Source organism: Convolutriloba macropyga, chromosome 2, assembly GCF_964194025.1.
Source record: "Convolutriloba macropyga chromosome 2, txConMacr16.3, whole genome shotgun sequence".
In the NCBI taxonomy this organism is placed as follows: domain Eukaryota; kingdom Metazoa; phylum Xenacoelomorpha; order Acoela; family Convolutidae; genus Convolutriloba; species Convolutriloba macropyga.
Window position 1 is genome coordinate 53215748 of NC_134469.1, and position 20518 is coordinate 53236265.

Sequence of the window (20518 nt, forward strand, 5' to 3'; positions counted from 1 at the left end):
TTTGGAAAATTCGGTGATTTTTTGAAGATCTTCAATGTAATGTTTAATTTTGTATTATTCGGAGATCGAATGTCTACGTAACGTCAAAATTTTTGTGTCAGTCGCTTTTGATGTTTGACAAAAAGAGGAGAGGTACTTTTTGTGGTACTGTTTTTGAGTGTTTTAGAGTCTAACTAGCCGAACAATTATTTGTTTTAAGAAGCTTTTTTATTTTCAAGTAATTATGTCTAATGTTCAATTTAAAATCGTTTTATATTTTGAAATTCTCTCTCATTCACAATTTTCAGAGGGTGATTTCAAGTGGCGGTATTTTACTTCTAAAGTAAAATGAAAAATGCGCTGATGTTGTTGTAACTATAGTGGTATAACAACCTGCAATGACGTCATTTGAGGCACCCATAGTGTTTTTGGTCACCCACTAGTCGGTGGAAAGCAATTCCTTTGACGGTAGTCGGTTATGTTTGAGTTTAGTTTTTCTTGTTAAATGGGTTTGGAAACAAAATAGTAGGTTTTGTTTTTCGTTTTTTTTCCTGTTACCCGATAAGATGTTTGTCAGGAAACGGCCATAAATTTGCTATTTTAAGTTTTTTTCAGCATTTTCCATTTTTTGTGTGTACTTATGCTTGATGTGGTCGGCCATGTTTTTTTGTGACTGGACATGAGTTGTTGGAAAATTCGGTGAATTTTTGAAGATCTTCAATGTAATGTTCGGTATAGTATTATTCGGAGTTCAAAAATCAGCACCTTCACGTAAAAACTTTTGCGTTAGTCATTTTTGTTGTCTGTCAAAACAAAAAGGCTGTTTTGGTTGTACTGTTTTTGAGAGTGTTTGAGAGTCTAAATAGCCTAAGAGTTTTTATAAGTAGCTTTTTATTTTTAAGCAGTTATGTGTAATGTTCAGTTTAAAATTTTTGTATTAGAATTTAAAATTCTCTCATTCACAATTTTCAGCAGGTAAACTCAGTGGCGACAGTTCACTACTAAGAGTCAAATGAAAAATGTGGTTATATTGGTGTTTTTTTCTTCACTTTGAATTTTATTAGTGACTGCGGTGGTATATAATAACCTATAATGACGTCATTTGAAGCCCCCATAGTGAGTTTAGTCTCCCCGCGTCGGCAAGCTGGAAGCAATAGGTTAGAGCTCCCACTAGTCGGTCGAGAGCATTTCTTCGACGGTAGTCGCTTATGTTTGAGTTTAGTATCTCTTGTTATATAGTATGTTTGGAAATAAAATAGGTTTTTTGGGCCATCATTTTTGTTTCAGGTAGAGTGTTTGAATTTAAACAGCAAATCCTGTTACCGGATGAGAAGTTTTTCAGGAAACTGCCATAAATTTGCTATTTTTAGCTCTTGTCTCGGCATTTTTGAAGTCTTTTTTCCTTTGTACTTTTGCATGATTTGACCGGCCATTTGATTTTTCTTTTGTGACTGGAAATGAGTTTTTTTTTGCAAAATTCGGTGATTTTTGAAGATCTTCAATGTAGTGTTTAATTTTGTATTATTCGGAGATCGAACGTCAGTACGCAACGCCAAAAGCTTTGCGTGAATCTTTTTTTGATGTAAAAAAGAAGGGTAATTTTTGTTTAACCGTTTTAGAGTGTTTGGGAGTCTAACTAACCTAACAATAGCTTGTTTTGAGTAGCTTTTGTTCATGTAATTATTAATAATGTTCAATTTAAAGTTTTTGTTTTAAAATTTAAATAAGTTGTTCGGGGTTGTGTTCGTTATGGTATAAATCTTTTCATACGGCGTTAAGTTTCTCGATGCAAAGTTCCCGATGGCTTTAAATTTCCCGATGGCTTTAAATTTACATTTTATGAGGTTTAAGGAAATTCTTTAATTCTTTGTGTTGTAATACTAAATATTGACTCTGAGCAAGCAGTAAATACATTTAACGATCAGAAGGCACAATAGAAAAGTTGAATGAAAATTGCCCTGATATTGGGGTCATTGTCTCTACTTTTAATTTTATTAGTGACTATAGTGGTATATAATAACCTCTTAATGACGTCATCTGGAGCCACCATAATGAGTTTAGTCCCCTCATCGAAGCAGGCAGCAGTAGGTTAGAGCTACCACTAGTCGGTCGAGAGCAATTTTTACAGTAGTTGGTTATGTTTGAGTTTAGTACCTCTTGTTAAATAGGAGGTTTGAAAACAAAATAGAAGATTTTAAGCATTTTACTCCTGTTACCCGATAAGACTTTTGTCGGAAACGGCCATAAGTTCGCTATTTTAGCTGTTGTCTCAGCTGTTTCTAGTCTTCTTTTCTTTCGCATGGTGTGACCGGCCTTTTAGTTTGTCTAGTGTGACTGGACATGAGTTTTTGGAAAATTCGTTGATTTTTTTGAAGATCTTCAATGTAATGTTTGGTTTTGTATTATTCGGAGATCAGAATTCAGTTTCACGTCAAAATTTTTGTGTGAGTCCATGTGATGTTTGTAAAAAAGGAGAGATGTAATTATCGTTGTAACGTTTTGGAGTGTTCGAGAGTAACTAGCCCTAACAACTATTTGTTTTAAGTAGCTTTTTATATTCAAGTAATTGTCTATTGTTCAATTTAAAATTTTTGATTTAAAATTTTAATGTATTTTTCGGGTTGGTGTCTTTTTTGGTATATTTGTTTTCATAATGTTTTAAATTTTCGAATGCAAATTGCCGATGGCTTTAAATTTCCCGATGGCTTTAAATTTACATTTTTATAAATTTTACAGAAATTCTTTATCCTGTGCATTATAGTACTAAATACTGACTTTGAGCAAGTAAATGCATTTAATGCTCAGAAGGGACAGTGAACGGGGCCCTACGACTCTCAATTTTCACGCTGAAATGCATTACTGAGATGAGATACTTGGGGACGATAAAGAAAGTCCCAATAATATTGAAAAAAGAGAGTATTAGAGCCAAAAATTAACACCATATGATTTATTTAGCCGGGATAAGACCTTTTTCAGGAAACTACCATAAATTTGCTATTTTTAGCTCTTTTCTCGGCATTTTTGGATGATTTGACCGGCTATTTGTTTTTCTTTTGTGCCTGGACTTGAGTTTTTTTGGGAAATTCGGCGATTTTTTGAAGATCTTCAATGTAATGTTTGATTTTGTATTATTCGGAGATCGAAAGTCTACGTAACGTCAAAAACTTCGTGTCAGTCCCTTTTGATGTTTGCCAAAAAGAAGAGAAGTACTTTTTGTGGTACTGTTTTCGAGTGTTTGAGAGTCTAACTAGCCTAACAATTATTTGTTTTAACTAGCTTTTTTATTTTCAAGTAATTATGTCTAATGTTCAATTTCAAACCGTTTCGAATTTTGAAATTTTCTCAATCACATTTTTCAGAGGGTGAATTCAAGTGGCGGCATTTCACTTCTAAAGTCAAATTAAAAATGCTGATAATGGTGTAATTTTCTTCACTTTAAAGTTTATTAGTAACTATAGTGGTTTATAACAACCTGCAATGACGTCATTTGAAGCACACATAGTGATTTTAGTCACCCACTAGTCGGTGGAGAGCAATTCTTTCGACGGTTTTCGGTTATGTTTGAGTTTAATAACTCTTGTTATATTGGATGTTTGGAAACAAAATAGATTATTTTGGCGATCTTTTTTGTTTCAGAGATTTTGATTTTAAAAAGCAAATCCTGTTACCTGATAAGACGTTTTTAAGAAAACAGCCATAAGTTTACAATTTTTAGCTCTTGTCTCGGCATTTTTCAGTCTTTTTTCGTTTGTACTTTCGCATGATCTGACCGGCCATTTGTTTTTTCTTTTGTGACTGGACATGAGTTTTTGGAAAATTCCGTGATTTTTTGAAGATCTTTAATGTAATGTTTAATTTTGTATTATTCGGAGATCGAAAGTCAGTACGCAACGTCAAAATTTTTGCGTGAGTCCCCTTTTGATGTTTGTAAAAAAGAAGGGTAATTTTTGTTTAACCGTTTTAGAGTGTTTGGGAGTCTAACTAACCTAACAATTGTTTGTTTTAATTAGCTTTTTTTCATGTAATTATTAATAATGTTCAATTTAAAGTTTTTGTTTTAAAATTTAATTCAGTTGTTCGGGGTTGTTCGTTTTGGTATAAATCTTTTCATATGGCTTTAAGTTTCTCGATGCAAAGTTCCCGATGGCTTTAAATTTCCCAATGGCTTTAAATTTACATTTTATGAGGTTTAAGGAAATTCTTTAATTCTTTGTATGGTAATACTAAATACTGACTCTGAGCAAGCAGTAAATACATTTAATGATCAGAAGGGAAAATAGAAAAGTTGAATTAAAAATGCCCTGATATTGGGGTAATTGTCTTGACTTTTAATTTTATTTTTGACTATAGTGGTATATAATAACCTCTTAATGACGTCATCTGGAGCCATCAAAATGAGTTTAGTCCCCTCATCGAAGCAGGCAGAAGTAGGTCAGAGCTACCACTAGTCGGTCGAGAGCAATTTTTCCAGTAATTGGTTATCTTTGAGTTTAGTACCTCTTGTTAAATAGGAGGCTTGAAAACAAAATAGAAGATTTTAAGCATTTTACTCCTGTTACCCGATAAGACTTTTGTCGGAAACGGCCATAAATTCGCTATTTTAGCTGTTGTCTCAGCTGTTTCTAGTCTTTTTTTCTTTCGCATAATGTGACCGGCCATTTAGTTTTTCTAGTGTGACTGGACATGAGTTTTTGGAAAATTCGTTGATTTTTTGAAGATCTTCAATGTAATGTTTGGTTTTGTCTTATTCGGAGATCAGAATTCAATTTCACGTCAAAATTTTTGTGTGAGTCCATGTGATGTTTGTAGAAAAAGCAGAGAGGTAATTATCGTTGTAATGTTTTGGAGAGTTCGAGGGTAACTAGCCCTAACAATTATTTGTTTTAAGTAAATTTTTATATTCAAGTAATTGTCTATTGTTCAATTTAAAATTTTTGATTTGAAATTTTAATGAATTTTTCGGGTTGGTGTCTTTTTTGGTATATTTGTTTTCATAATGGTTTAAATTTTCGAATGCAAATTGCCGATGGCTTTAAATTTCCCGATGGCTTTAAATTTACATTTTTATAGAAGAAATTCTTTATCCTGTGTATTATAGTACTAAATACTGACTTTGAGCAAGAAGTAAATGCATTTAATGCTCAGAAGGGACAGTGAACGGGGCCCTACGACTCTCAGTAAACTTGAACTTATTTCTCTCGTTCTCCATGTGGATTTTAATGTAAATAATTCAGTCAAAATTTAATTTTCACGCAGAAATGCATTACTGAGATGAGATACTTGGGGACGATAAAGAAAATCCCAATAATATTGAAAAGAAAGAGTATTAGAGCCAAAAATTAACACCATTTGATTTATTTAGCAGGGATAGTATTTCCCTGGACGTTCAATAATGCAACCGCCAAAAACCGAAGAAATTTATTTTCAAATGGATGGGACTTTCTAGCACTTTGCAATTTTATTAAAATTGTGGCTGCACCCTATGGGGCTGCTGACGGCAGAGTGCATAATATTTGCCCAATGGGATTGGCTAGCAAAGGTTCCAGTATAAAAAATTATTAACCATCAAACCCAGCTGCAGATTGAACAGAGGGCACCAGAAAAAGAACCAAGCATTAAGGTCAATTGAATACAAGCGTTTCTACACAAGAAGAATTGAAAATCACTATCTTTGAATTGAAGAGTAAAATTTTATATCTGCTCAAACGTCTTTTACTATTTTTATTGAAAGAATAACTACAAAATCTAGTTTGGAAATGAAATGAAAGCCAAATATATGCTTAACTATGTCTTCGTTTTGAGTTAGGTGTTATTATTGTAACTTATGATGAAACCCCTTCTATTCGTACACTAGCTTTAATACTTTCAGGTATGATTTTTTGCACAAAATTTTATAAAGTGTAGCTGCACGATATTCAATGGAATTACGATCATTTTTTGTCAAGTGGTCCAAAACCAGCTTTGTTTTCTGCAGACGGGTTTCTCTCGTGTCATTAAAAACAACATCTTTTAGATAATGTTGCTTTTGCATTGTTTCGAAATCCAAGGTATTTTAATCAATATTTTTGATCTTCTCAACTTGTTTCGTTTCATCAATGGTTTGTCTTTATGAATAGCCGCAAAGAGATTGCTGGGTGTATAATGGGCAATCTATTGGATTTTTACTATCGTCTTCAATATTTTTAATGGCCCTCTGACGTCACGATCACTTCAAATCTGCTTCCTGTTCGTTAATTCTTGCTATTCCGTCTGAATTACGTCCGTGATGTCATTTTTCACTGTAAGTTTTTGTGTTTTATGTTTATTCATGGGTTTAATGTTTTTTAAGTTTTTGGTCGCACGATCTTTTTTAATGTGATTTTCAGCTTGACCGATTTCTCGTCTGCCCCTTTTGACTTTTCGTCCTCATAAACGTGGGATTTTTACTCCCCCCAACAGAACTTTCCCTCCTGTGGAGGGCGGTTCTTAGAGGTTGGCCCCCAATCCCCCCAACAACCCCACATCAGCCCCCTTGTCACTTCACTCCTCCCCCAATCCAGACCCTTGCACATCGTTCAGGCCGCAAGGGCCCCGTGCAGCCAATAAACCCCCTCCCACTGTTGCCCCAACCCACAACTGTTGCACCCCCCCCCCCCCCCCCCGCTGCGCTCACTTCGCGCCCGGCCAATTAACCTAAAGCTAGCCTCGCTGAAACGTGGCTACTGACGAAGACAACCGCTCGCGCGTCGTTGGAGAGCAAATCGCCCGACGTTAGTCGGTTATGTCTTGAAATCTTTGAAGCCGTCGCGGCTATTTTCTGACAATCTGCCAGCTATGTTTGATTTGTCATTTATTGAACCGAAAATCTATCACATATATTGAGTTTTTCGGAGTCGCTTTTGGTGAATGTTATGCGTATTTTGATTTTTTTCTCTTGCGTTCTCCTTTTTGGCCTATTTTCTAGAGAAGAATTAAAAATTTCTTTGGGGCGATTACTTAATGCGTCAATGTTTTTCAGATGCTGCAGAAACAGAGCCAAGGAGTTTTGTGTTTGCCACACCTGATTTCTTCACTAATGAGGACACTTTATTGGTGCTGATACATGGGTCAGGAGTTGTCAGAGCTGGCCAATGGGCTAGGAGTATTATAATTAATAGGTTAGTTCTCAAATAATTACCAATGCTTTATTATGTTAATTACAATGCCAAATCAGATCAAATCATTTATATCATTGTCTGCTTTTTCTCTAGATTATTTTGTAGCTGGCTTTTATTGCCTCTCATGAATGTCAGATAATCTATTGATTAAATGCTCTCAAACGAAGTTTGTAGCAATTATATTAGTCCTGTGGTCTTTTTACGAATCGAATAGGAGTATTGGTATTCTACAGGTTTTTAAAAATCCAAAGTATTTGGGTTGTATTGGTGTGATGTCTTTTTAAGATCTGTTGACACTTTTTTTGTTTTTTTTTTTCACGTCAGTGAGAAGTAAAATTAGAGTGGTGATTTTAGTCACGCTCAAGTAAAGGGAGTAAAAATTAGAGTAATTTTGAGGTGTGATTTTTTTTTATCAAACTACCTTTTAAGTGGAGTCAGAATAGGTGTTTGAACAAATTTTCTATTTCTGAGTGGGAAGTTTTTTTACGTGCTTTAATTTGACTTCTGTTTTCAGTGTTTCTTTTTCATGGCTTTTAGTATGATACATTTGTGCTCTAATTGAGTCTATGTGAAAATGCTGGAATTCATCAAGAGGCAGCTAAAACTTTTTATGACTTTGACACGTTTTGTCATTAAATATTAGTGAATATTTGATTCTGCCCGCTTTTAAAATTATTTAAGTTGTCTTATCACTTAGTAACATCAATGAAAGGTCTAATTGGTTGATAATGAGGCGCAAACGAACCTAATTAATGGTTTGAGTGAATGTCTTAACAGTTTTCTTGACTTTGACACTACTTTTCTCAAAAACTTCGAGTTAATTTTAAGAGTTCTTATTTTAAATTATTTAAATTCTCGTTCAGAACAAGCCTAACAGGAGTTATTTTAGTCGTTTTAACTGTTTTGGTTCAAAAGCAATTCTTTCTATGACTTTGGCGCTAATTTTTTTCCGATAAATATTATAGAATTTTTGAGTTCTGTCAGTTTTTATTGTCAATATTTTTTATCAATAGCCGCAAAGCGATAGCTGGGGCTATTATTGGCCTTCTCTTGGTTTTTGTAATTTCGTCGTTGCGAATTTTGTTACGACCATATGGCGTCACAACCACTTCAAATTTGCCTTTTGTTCATTCGTACATGCAATTTCAACTGAAATGCGTAAGCGACGTCATTTTTCGCTCTTAGTGGTTCGAGTTTTTTTTTGCTCATTTGCGTGATTGTTTTTGGTCACACTTGATTAACCTCACTCACAAAAATGACTTCCTCACTTTGAAATTGACTTTTATTTACTTTAATAGATAAAGAGATAAGGTCAAATGGGTGTGTGCCACTCTAAATGAAGGTTATTAGAGAGCAGCTAATAGAGGCAGCAAAAGCTTATACAGATTTTTAATCAAAATATAACATATCAGCCTTCAATGAAAAGACGAATTTTTGGTCGGTCTTACTGTTTTTTGAGACTGCTGATCTGCAAAGCTATTGTGGCCATTTTCTGGCAATTTGCAAGTTGTTTTTTATCGTTTGTGAGTGCCTTCGGCTTTGAGTTAGAAAAATGTTGGCATTTGTTCATTAATCGTTCTAAAATGACATTTATAACAACTTTGGGATCTGTTTAATTGCTCCCAAACAAAGTTTGTTCCAATTATAGTAGTTGTGTAGTCTTTTGTTTGGTTTTCACTTCACCCAAGCAAAAAATCGCATACCTAGTTTCTAAGTTGGTGAATAACCGAAACTGTTGGGTAGGCTTTATTGATGGTGTGAATGGCAACTCTTTGAGTTTGCGAGTTTGTTGTGAACTTTGTTCTTTTATTTTAATCTCATTAGTCACCCTTAAGTAAAGGAATTGAAATTGGAGTAAGTTTGAGGTGTGATTTTTTTTATCAAACTACCTTTTAAGTGGAGTCAGAATGTGTTTGAACAAATTTTCTGTTTCTGAGTGGGAAGTTTTTTTACGTGCGTTAATTTGACTTCTGTTTTCAGTGTTTTTTTTTCATGCGTGCCTTTATTATGATACATTTGTGTTCTATTTGGGCCTGTTTGTATTGCTGGAATTCATCAAGAGGCAGCTAAAACTTTTTATGACTTTGACACGTTTTGTCATTAAATGTTAGTGAATATTTGATTCTGCCCGCTTTTAAAATTATTTAAGTTGTCTTATCACTTAGTAACATCAATGAGAGGTCTAATTGGTTGATAATGAGGCGCAAACGAACCTAATTAATGGTTTGAGTGAATGTCTTAACAGTTTTCTTGACTTTGACACTACTTTTCTCAAAAACTTCGAGTTAATTTTAAGAGTTCTTCTTATTTTAAATTATTTAAATTCTCGTTCAGAACAAGCCTAACAGGAGTTATTTTAGTCGTTTTAACTGTTTTGGTTCAAAAGCAATTCTTTCTATGACTTTGGCGCTAATTTTTTTCCGATAATTATTATAGAATTTTTGAGTTCTGTCAGTTTTTATTGTCAATATTCTTATTAATAGCCGCAAAGCGATAGCTGGGGCTATTATTGGCCTTCTCCTGGTTTTTGTAATTTCGTCGTTGCGATTATTGTTACGACCATATTTTGTCACAACCACTTCAAATTTGCCTTTTGTTCATTCGTTCATGCAATTTCAACTGAAATGCGTAAGCGACGTCATTTTTCGCTCTTAGTGGTTTGAGTTTTTTTTGCTCATTTGCGTGATTAAGTTTTTGGTCACACTTGATTAACCTCACTCACAAAAATGACTTCCTCACTTTGAAATTGACTTTTATTTACTTTAATAGATAAAGAGATAAGGTCAAATGGGTGTGTGCCACTCTAAATGAAGGTTATTAGAGCAGCTAATAGAGGCAGCAAAAGCTTATACAGATTTTTAATCAAAATATAACATATCAGCGTTTAATGAAAAGACGAATTTTCGGTCGGTCTTACTGTTTTTTGAGACTGCTGATCTGCAAAGCTATTGTGGCCATTTTCTGGCAATCTGCAAGTTGTTTTTTATCGTTTGTGAGTGCCTTCGGCTTTGAGTTAGAAAAATGTTGGCATTTGTTCATTAATCGTTCTCAAATGACATTTAACAACTTTGGGATCTGTTTAATTGCTCCCAAACAAAGTTTGTTCCAATTATAGTAGTTGTGTAGTCTTTTGTTTCGTTTTCACTTCACCCAAGCAAAAAATCGCATACCTAGTTTCTAAGTTTGTGAATAACCGAAACTGTTGGGTAGGCTTTATTGATGGTGTGAATGGCAATTCTTTGAGTTTGCGTGTTTGTTGTGCACTTTTTTCTCTTTTATTTTAACCTCATTAGTCACCCTGAACTAAAGGAAGTGAAATTGGAGTAAGTTTGAGGCGTGATTTTTTTTATCAAACTACTTTTTAAGTGGAGTCAGAATAGGTGTTTGAACAAATTTTTTTTCTGATAGGGAAGTTTTTTTACAAGCGTTAATTTGACTTCTATTTTCAGTGTTTCTCTTCCATGAGTGCCTTTATTATGATACATTTGTGTTCTATTTGAGCCTGTTTGTATTGCTGGATTTCATCAAGAGGCAGCTAAATTTTTTTATGACTTTGACACTTTTTGTCATTAAATGTTAGTGATTATTTGATTCTGACCGCTTTTAAAATCATTCATGTTGTCTTATCATTTAGTAACATCTGGGAGAGGTATGATTGGTTGATAATGAGGCTCAAACTAACCTAATTATTGGTTTGAGCTTTTTGCCATAAATATTATAGAATTTTTGATTTTTGAATGTTTTTATTGTCTGTTTTTTTATCTTTTTTAATCTTGCGTGAGTGCCTGTGGTTGTGAGTTAGAAAATTGTTAGCATTTGTTCAATAATCTTTCTCAAATGACATTTATAACATCTTTAGGGTCTGTTTAATTGCTCTCAAACCAAGTTTCCTCCAATTATAGTAGTTATGCGATCTCTTATTTCGTTTTCACTTCACTGAAGCGACAAATCGCATACCTATCTCTAAGTTTGTGATTCACGGAAACTGTTGGATAGGCTTTACGGATGGTGTGAAGGGCAGTTCTGTGAGTTTGCGAGTTTTTTTGTGAACTTTGTTGTCTTTTATTTTAATCTCATTATTGACAGGTTTTATTGATTTCTAAGAAAGCTTTCATGAGTTCATTATACTTATTAGTGTCTTTTCACTTAATCTCATTATTGAACGGTTTCATTGGTTGCTAAAGTGAAGCAAGGGAATATAATTAGTGGCTTGAGTTCTTAGAAGTCTTTTTTTGACCATGTCTTTTCAAAAAAATAGATTTTGTCTGGCTTGTTTTTGTTGTACTTGTGGTCTAATTGCCTAATCTCAATGGTGTCAATACTAATTGTTCCCATTTGACTTCAGACGCCGCTTAATTGTCAATTCAAAGCTAAAACATTTCTTTTGATTGTAATTTCTGTCGTTTGACTTCTTTCGTTTCGAACATTTACCTCTGTTTTTGATTATTGACTTCTGTTTTGGAACATTGGATTTTTACAGTAGCTTAGTTTGTACTGTATAGTTAGTAGGAAATGCTTGTAAGTTTCATGGTGAAAAGGACATTTGAGTTTTTTTGATCCTGTATAAGTCACCCCTTCTTATCTAAACTATACCTCAAACTACCTGCCCACCACTCGCTACCACCCCCCCCCCCCCAACTAACCCCCACCTAAAAAGGTAGGCCCAGAGGGCCTTAAGTACTCTTAGAGCCTTTCAGCTCACTAATCTCAAAGAAACTGTTTTGGAGACGTATTCTCATGTCTATAAAAGTTTGACATCCCCACCTCACTTTGATCCCCTTAAAAACCCACACCTGCAAATCGTTCATGCCGTAAGGACATGGCCCCGTGCAGCCAAAGGTCCCCCTCCACCCACCGTTGCTCCCATCAATCACCCAGCTGCGCTCACTACACGCCGCCCCCCCCCCCCTATATTAAGCTAAAACCAGTCTCATTAAACCGTAGCTAGCTTAAGAAAAAGCCGACCGCGCGCCTGTCGTTTGAGAGCAATTCGGCCTACGTTAGTCGATTGTTTTTTGACATGTGTTATTTGGTTACATAATTATAGTAAGTTTGCGAAACTGAATAACGGTGATTAACTTTGCATTCTCTGCCATGGAAATGGAACTGTTTTTTTAACGGTCTGTGATTATGTTGGGTGATTTTGCAGAGGTCTGAAGGAGGGATCTCAAATATCTTATATTGAGACTGCCAAAGAGAGGGGCTGGGCTGTGATTGTGTTGAACACCAACTTGAACATGGCGGAGAAAACAGCAGAGGATGGCTCCGTTTCACTTGACGACGTAAAGCGTGAGTTCCATAGCTTGTATGACCTTAATCGAATCCGGAGAGCATATTGACTACTCGCTTTTCTCCGAGTTCTCAATGACACTGACGTAAACATAGTGCGATTAGTGGTTAATGAATCATTCTTCGTTTTGGAGGCATCTGGGTAAAGGGGTGAGTGCCTGTTGTAAACCGAAAGTTGTTCCAGTCAATAAATATTGTAGATTAACGTAACAAAAGAGCCCTTTGGCTGTGAGTTGAGAACAGAAAATTGGCGTTTGTTCAATAATCGTTCTCAATTGACGTTTATAACAATTTTGCGTTCTGTTTGATTGCTCCCAAACAAAGTTTGTTCCAATTATAGTAGTTGTGTAGTCTTTTGTTTCGTTTTCACTTCACCCAAGCGACAAATCGCATACCTAGTTTCTAAGTTTGTGAATAGCCGAGACTGTTGGGGAGGCTTATTGATGGTGTGAAGGGCAATTCTTTGAGTTTACGAGTTTGTTGTGAACTTTGTTCTCTTTTATTTTAATCTCATTAGTCACCCCACTTCCGCTCACCCCATCATAATACGCGCTCTAATGATGGCATACCTAAGCCCCAGCTGGCTACTATCGAAGCCAACCGCTCGCTTGAGAGCAATTAGTCAGACTTTCTTTAGTTATTCGGATCAATTTGTCAATGAAATGGTACACTCGAATTAACTGAATGCTGATATTTGAATGTTTGATGGGCATGTTTGTACTAAGAAAGTTATTTTTTGTTGTTTTAATTGGTTTTTAATAGCTACAGTGAGCCTCTCAACGGCTATTATTTACTACAGTTTCTGACACTTCTGTCTTTTTTAATAATTTTGTCAATTTAAATATTTTGCCAATTTATATCGCTTTTTCTTTCTAGAAGTGTTATTAGACAGACGCCTTGAACGTTGCAGTTTTCTTTGAACGTTGCAATTTGTTGAAAACTTTTAAAAAAAGATCAAGTTTCAATTTTTAGCAGGGTTTTTCTATGGTTTTCCACGAAATGTTTTGTCTGTCATATGTTAAGTTCATGATTTAAAAGGAATGAAAGAAAATCTCAAGGATTTTTCTGTAAGTTGGAAGTTGGCTTCAGTTTCGGGTACAATTTTAGTCGATTCCGGAGTCTTCCAGCTATGTTTCTCCGTTAGTCATGTCCATCTTTTTTGTGAACATTTGATCACATATGAAGTCCAAGAACTGGCCACTTGTTCGCGTGGTCAAGTTCTGGGTGACTTCAACTCCGCTGCTCAATTTGTTTAACCTGAGGCCTTGCGTTCTCTTCTCGGTATGAGTCTTTAGGTCCGTTTTGTGACATAGTTTTGAGCATAAATGACTCACATAGTCATTTTTTAAATCTTAGGTGACTCACCTCACCTCAAAAAATGACATCTGCACTCACTAAATAAATTCAGATTTAGTTGAAGTAATCGTAACTAGATTGTTATAATATTCTATTTGTTCAAAGGCTTAATGTTTTGAATTGGATTTCGAAATAAGTGTAATCTTTAAACGTATCGACTTTTGAAACAGCCCACTTTTTGCCTTGGTTCTGGCCTTTTTCATCTAGGAACCTCAACAGACTTTTTCGTGGCTATTTTTCCTCAATATGCGGGCGATCTGGGGTATAGAACCCCAGATTTCCCTTTAATTTTGTTTGAGAGGATATGTTGGTGCTTTTTCTTGGTCATCCTGGTCTTTTGCAATTTCTAAAAACATTTAATCTGATAAACCTAGAACATGTTATTTCTTATTTTTTGAACAAGTGTTTTTACAAGCTGCGAAGCTGTAAGGTGAACGGAGCTATATTGCGGTGCTCTTGGTTTTTTACAATTCAACGAATTTGAATTGTATTGGGGAGTTGTTTTTTTTACAATTCAAGGAATTTGAATTGTATTGGGGCGGTCTTTTAAGATCTGTTCACACGTTAGTAGTAGTAGGTGAGCAAGAGTGAGGGAGGTAAAAGTTCGTACCTATTGTTAAGCATTATGAATGGAATATTTTGATTCAATTTCGCTAAGGCGTACGTACAGAACAAAAGACCTGTCAACTTATCTTAATTGGATGCGGGAAATGGCGTCCACTTATATTGACGTTCATAGTGACAGTGTTTCTTTTGTTCTACATAAGACTAAAACAATTACCAGATACTGGCGCTTGTGGCACAGTACGCAATGCGCGGAACTGCCCTTGTAGATTATGCCCCGGGAACTGAACAACGGTTCGATTCCCGGCCTTCCAATTAAAATTACTAAGACGTATTGCAAATTTTGTCTTTGTGAAAATTGGACAATTAAGTCCTTTTCATCCATGTATCTATATGAACTCATCAGATAACGAAAATATTTTAAAAAAATATTGTTTTACTAAAATAATTTTCTATCAAAAATATCGTTTTTTACATAAGGTTTTAACAAAAAATGCAAATTCTTTTTTTTCTATTTTTCATTTTTCAGTTTTTGAAGTTTTTTTTTGTAAAAGTTTTAATTTATTGTTTTTTAAAAAAAAATGTTTTACCTAAATTACTTTCAAAAATGTCGTTTTTCTACATAAGGTTTTTAACAAAAAATGCATATTTTCCATTTTGCAGATTTGAAGTTTTTTATGTGAAATTTTTAATTTTTTTGAAAAAATCGTTTTACTAAAATAAAGCTTCTTTCAAAAATGCAGGTTTTTACATAATGTTTTTAACAAAAAATGTAAATATTGATGTTTTTTATTTTTCTATTTTTCAATTTTTCAGTTTTTGAAGTTTTACGTAAAAGTTTCAATTGAATTTTTTTGAACAAATGTTTTACTATAATGAATTTTGCAAAAGGTTTTTTTTACTATTTCAAACGAAAGCGAAATTCATAATTTTTTTCAACCAATCATATAATTTGTATAATCTATCTTGAAACGAGCTAGGATTGAGAAAATCTGTTCCTTTTGTGTTTTTATCAGTTGAATATGAGTGGTCTAAAAAATCGCAAAATACTCCAATTCTTCCTTTACTTCCTTCAACTTCTTTTCTTTCGACACTCCATTCTGATCTAGATTTTGTTCCCAACAAGGAGGAATCGAAACTTAGAACCACAGTAACCGATAACAACATCGAATTATCCTTTGAGTTGGATTGCACAAGAGTAACAATAGATTTGTGGAGAACTTTAGAGGCTGCTAGACATCAAAACCTCCACTTAGCCGAAGAAAAAGTCAACAACTCAGTACTTTCTCTTCCCACTTATTTTCAAGCTATTGAGAGAATTCGAAATGAACAAGGATTTCATCCACTGAAAGACAGCAAAGGTATTTTGTTCCCGTACTCTCGTGACATAAATCACTAAGGTGTATCGTGGCTAGAAGATATGTTCTCCAAGCATGCTGATTCATTTTCTACAAAATCAGAAATCTTCGATCTACCCAGTTTCTATGACCTTATTCTTCCTCCTATCCAAGAAAATGACAATGATCAGAACCAATCACTTCATCAAAATATTCCTTTCTCGAACTACAGGTGCTCTCCAATATAAGTCTTAACAGTTGCTTTTGTTCACTGATAAACTCTCCCTCACGTGACATCATTTGTCACGTCACGTGATGTTACTAAAATAGAAGTGACATAACTGTTACGTCATGATGCACGCTCAATTCTCATTTACGACCTCTTTTACATGATCTCATTGGATACGAAGTCGCAATTGTTCTCGTTTTTAATCAAATTTCAATGGTTCGGTTTATCCAGCTCTTTCTTGAAGATAATTCTTTCATTTGTTGCTTTTCGTTTTCAATATTCAGTTGCCCTTATATACACAATTTTTCTGCTTTAAAAACATTTTTCGCTTCACATTCTCACGCCACAGATGGATCAAAGTTCAGTCTCAGTTGACAGCAGAAAACCATACACCTTCCCCTTCCGCAAACGAAAACATAAGGGAAAACCAGTTATTCCTTCTTCCCAGTTCGATTACCATAATGACAGCGTATATTCGTTGTTTACCGATACTAACGTGAAAGTTGAGGACACTGAAACCAAATGAGGATCGCCAAGGAAACAAAAACCTTTGGTCTTTCCAAGAATACATTAACCGGAAATTTCGAATCAGCATCCCAGAGGAGACTATCAACACAAGCACAAACTGGACCCATTTGAAAGTGTTTCGCAAAAATGTCGAAGGTGAATTTGTTCTACATCAGTTTTTGATGCTGTCGGTCTGGGAATTGAAAATTTTCAGTCAAAAATTACCTGAGATGTTAAAAGAAGCACTACAATTTGAACCCACTGAAGTTACCGCAAAGTTGGTGATTGAGGAACCTTTGTTCCAGCCAACTGATGTGGAGGAAAAAGCAAAATTCGATGTGTTCTGGGAGGTGAGTGAGACTGCCAGACGAAAAGTTTGTGTGACCAGAACATTTTACCAAGATGATCCAAATCGATGTTACTTCACCTTTAGGCTCTTCACACGGGGGTCTGAAAAAGACAGTTTTAGAAGGAAATGCTTCCTTTCGGTCAGAATTGGGGAGTTGCAGAAACTACATCGATTGAGCAATGAAATTATTTCAGTGCTGAACAAAGTCAAAAACCAGACAAAATCGCAAAGTGCATAGAAGTAATTGTAAATTTTTATATTGTGTGTGATGTTGTTTATTTATTCACTTTTCGAAGTAAATTCTTTCAGAACAGTTGCTTGATATGAATATTGAGGAAATTGTAGAGTTCGGAAAAGAAATCAGTCATCTTTTTGTTGGAAATACAAAAAGGAAAAATTATTTTTTGGCTGTCTGTCGAAGTTTTGACAAAAAAGTAGACCTAGATGAAATCAACAGAGAAGTTCCCTTTGGAGGACTAATTGGAGTTGACGATTCAAAGTTAGAGAGAGACTTCTCGAATGGTCAAAAATTTTTCGTTTACATGCCACATTTCATGATGCAACGGGATACCTGAAAACAAGCCTAAATATTGGTCCCGGGTACTGTTACATGGTTCCATTCCTTAATTCAAAATTAAACTTTTGTTTCTTGGGACATATAACAGGCATAGCATATTGTTGTTTTCTAAAATTGTCACCACGATTCCATTTAATCAAAGTGTGAATCATTATTTCCTAAGCACGAACAAAAATCAGTTGCACTCTAATGACAGATCATAATAATCACGCAGCTGACTTTGTTTTCGATAATACTAATCAGGAACGACCTCCTTGGAAAATTTGTGGACGCACTTGCTCTCGAACTGCTTTGTCAATATTCCAGTGCTTAGTTGTATTAATACTTCTTTTTTCAATTGTCAACCTTATCTTTGCCAGAACTTTTGACGAACGAACAGTTTGGATTGCTATGCTTTCGAGTGCTGTAGGTTATATACTTCCAAATCCCAGAGCATAAAAAGAATAAGATCATATCAACAAAGGAACGCATTCTGATGTATCTTGTTTGTCCTTCCGGTTCCGGGAAAACTGTTTTCATTAATGATATGCTACAAACGAAAACTTCTCAACCCTCGTTTGATCGAATTTTATACTTCTTTAAGCGCTTTCAGACTGTTTACGATACAATGATGCAATCAATTGCAGACATAGAATTCATTCAGGGTGTTGACTTTGAATTAATTGAGAACTTACCAGCTGACGGCACAAAATACTTATATTCGATGACTCATTAGACATTCTTTCAAAATCGGAAAAATTCAACGCAATTGCGACAGCCGGTAGGCATCGAAATTTAAATTGTGTATATATTAAACATAACCTCTTCCACAAAAACAAAACTGGACGTGATGCCGAGCTTCAGACTACTCACATCGTTTCGTTCAAATCTCCCAGAGATCTGCAGCAAATTGATATTTTGGGAAGACAGCTGGGTCTGGGAAAACAACTAAAACAATGGTATGATGACGCTACACACGAACCATATGGGCATCTTATGATAGATTTGAGACCATCTACACCTGATTTGTTAAGATATTGTTCAAATGTAACTTCATTTCCTTCAGAATTCTTTTTACCGAACAGTCGTGCTCGTATTAGTGATATTAATGATAAACGCACAGAATTATTATACTCTGAAGCTCTTTCGGAATCTCAACAAGAAATTTCAACCAGCTTTCCTTCTACAGTGTCCTAAGGTATTCATCAGATTTCTCTGTGAGTGTATTGTAAACTTGATTAAAGGAAACCTCACAGGATTAAGAAGAAATCAGTTCATTCGCTTCCAAAAACAACTTCGAAAGCTCACATCAAAATCAACAACCCTAAGTTCCAGAAGACTTATATTGGGCTCAAAAGCTGGAATAACAATATTAAGTTACATATATCAACCTTGTATGAACAAATTTTCAACTTTCTTCAATGAGTGAGGTCAAAAAGTTTGTTCCTGTTCCGAAAGAACTGTGGGAGACCAGAAAAAGGAAACTATCGGAATCCTACAGCGAGAAAAAAAGAAGAAACAGTTTTCCCAGTTATAAAAAAACCGAAAGAAGAAGTTAGTTCCGAAAAAAGCGATCGTCCACCTAAAGAACTTAAGACAGAGCTGAAATTTCACTATAAGAACAATCATGAGACATTGAAAATTTTGAAAGAGATATACGAAAAACGATTGAAAATTTCACTTTCCAATACAATTATTGTCGACAACGTTGACACAGGAGTTGATATAAAAACATTCCTTCATTCAATTAAATTGAAAAACGCTACAGTTGATCCAAACTATTTCTTAATTCTTAAAGTTTTAAATCTGAGACCACATCTGGTTAAAAACAACATTTTGAGAACACAACATGGCTCAGACTGGTTCAATTACAGCTACAGATAGAATCAAATTGCAGAAATTGTATAACGAGAGGGGACCAGCAGCTTTCGGTTCTATCAACAACCTAACAAAAGCAAGTGGAATCAGTCGCGAGAAAGTTACAGAATTTTTACAATCAAAAGACTTATACGAAGTACAAAGGAATCAGACGAAAATTTCCCCGGCTAAATGCGCATGCTCGCTATATTGATGAGATTTGCTGCTTGGACCTTGCACAAATGGATAAACTATCGAAATGGAACCGAGGTATCACTTTTTTACTCGTTACTGTAGATGTTTTTTCGCGATACTTGCGAGTAGAACCATTACGGAGAAAAGGAGCAGAGGTCGTGAAAGCAGCTTTTATCAAAATGTGTTCAGAGAGGAGCGAGCTCAATTTCTCGAAAGATTTATGGCTAGATCAAGGAAAAGGGTTTTTTGGTGATATGGCCAATTTCTGCGAGGATGTGGGACTCAAATATTATCACACTTATAGTGAAACAAAAGTAGCTTTTGGCGAGAGAGCTATACGAACCCTGAAAAACTCAATTTACCGCTACCTGGAAGAAAACGACACATTATCCTATATCAAAGAACTCCAAATGTTTGTTGACATTATTAACTCAAGAATCAATCGGAATATTGGGTTGGCGCCCAAAGATGTAGTGAATGCTGACTTTTTGACCTGTCATGTACAAGCGAATGAAGAAAAAAATACAAAGCCCAATTTTCAAGTAGGAGATAAAATTAGGTTGGCATTAGCAGAGAGCAAATTTCAAAAATGATATAAGCCTCGCTATACACATGAACTTTTCCTAGTTCGAAAAATAAACACTTCAGCGCCCTTCTGACATATTTTGTTGTTGATCAGAAAGGTGAAAACATTGATGGAATCTTTTACGAACAAGAATTGTCGAAAGTTGCATAATCATTTTTCAATTAGTCGCGCTAGAAAATGGACGGTTGCAATCTACCTTATTTTAAAGGAGTTCCTCGTCAAAGGGGGCGTGGCTTTGGAGCCTTGGCTAGAACAGTCGCTAGAACAACTCTACCCATTCTCAAGAAATACGTTTTACCTGCAGCAAAAAATGGACGAGATGTAATCGAGTCAGCCATTCCCGAAATTGGAGGTGTTTTATCAGGACAGACTTCGATTAAAAAAGCGGTAAAGAAGACTGCAAAATCAACAATACAAAAACAAGTTGGTGGTGGTACAAAAAAGAGGAAGAACATTAGACAAAATATTACTCGACAAAAAATTCGCAAAGACTTTCTGAAGAACGTTGACTAATCATTTTTCCAAACAAACGTCACACAGAACAGTCAAACATCATGAATTCGTTTTATCTAGAATTG

General features: G+C 35.1%; 1 protein-coding gene across 1 annotated transcript in view; it reads left to right on the forward strand.

The window, feature by feature from the left end:
• The window catches only part of LOC142358767 (cotranscriptional regulator ARB2A homolog), a 47887-nt gene that overhangs the window by 9023 nt on the left and 18346 nt on the right, over positions 1 to 20518 (forward strand). Inside the window, exons 3-4 of the mRNA XM_075410344.1 lie at positions 6977 to 7115; positions 12265 to 12404. Coding sequence (XP_075266459.1) covers positions 6977 to 7115; positions 12265 to 12404 — 279 coding nt within the window. The remainder of the gene's footprint in view (positions 1 to 6976; positions 7116 to 12264; positions 12405 to 20518) is intronic.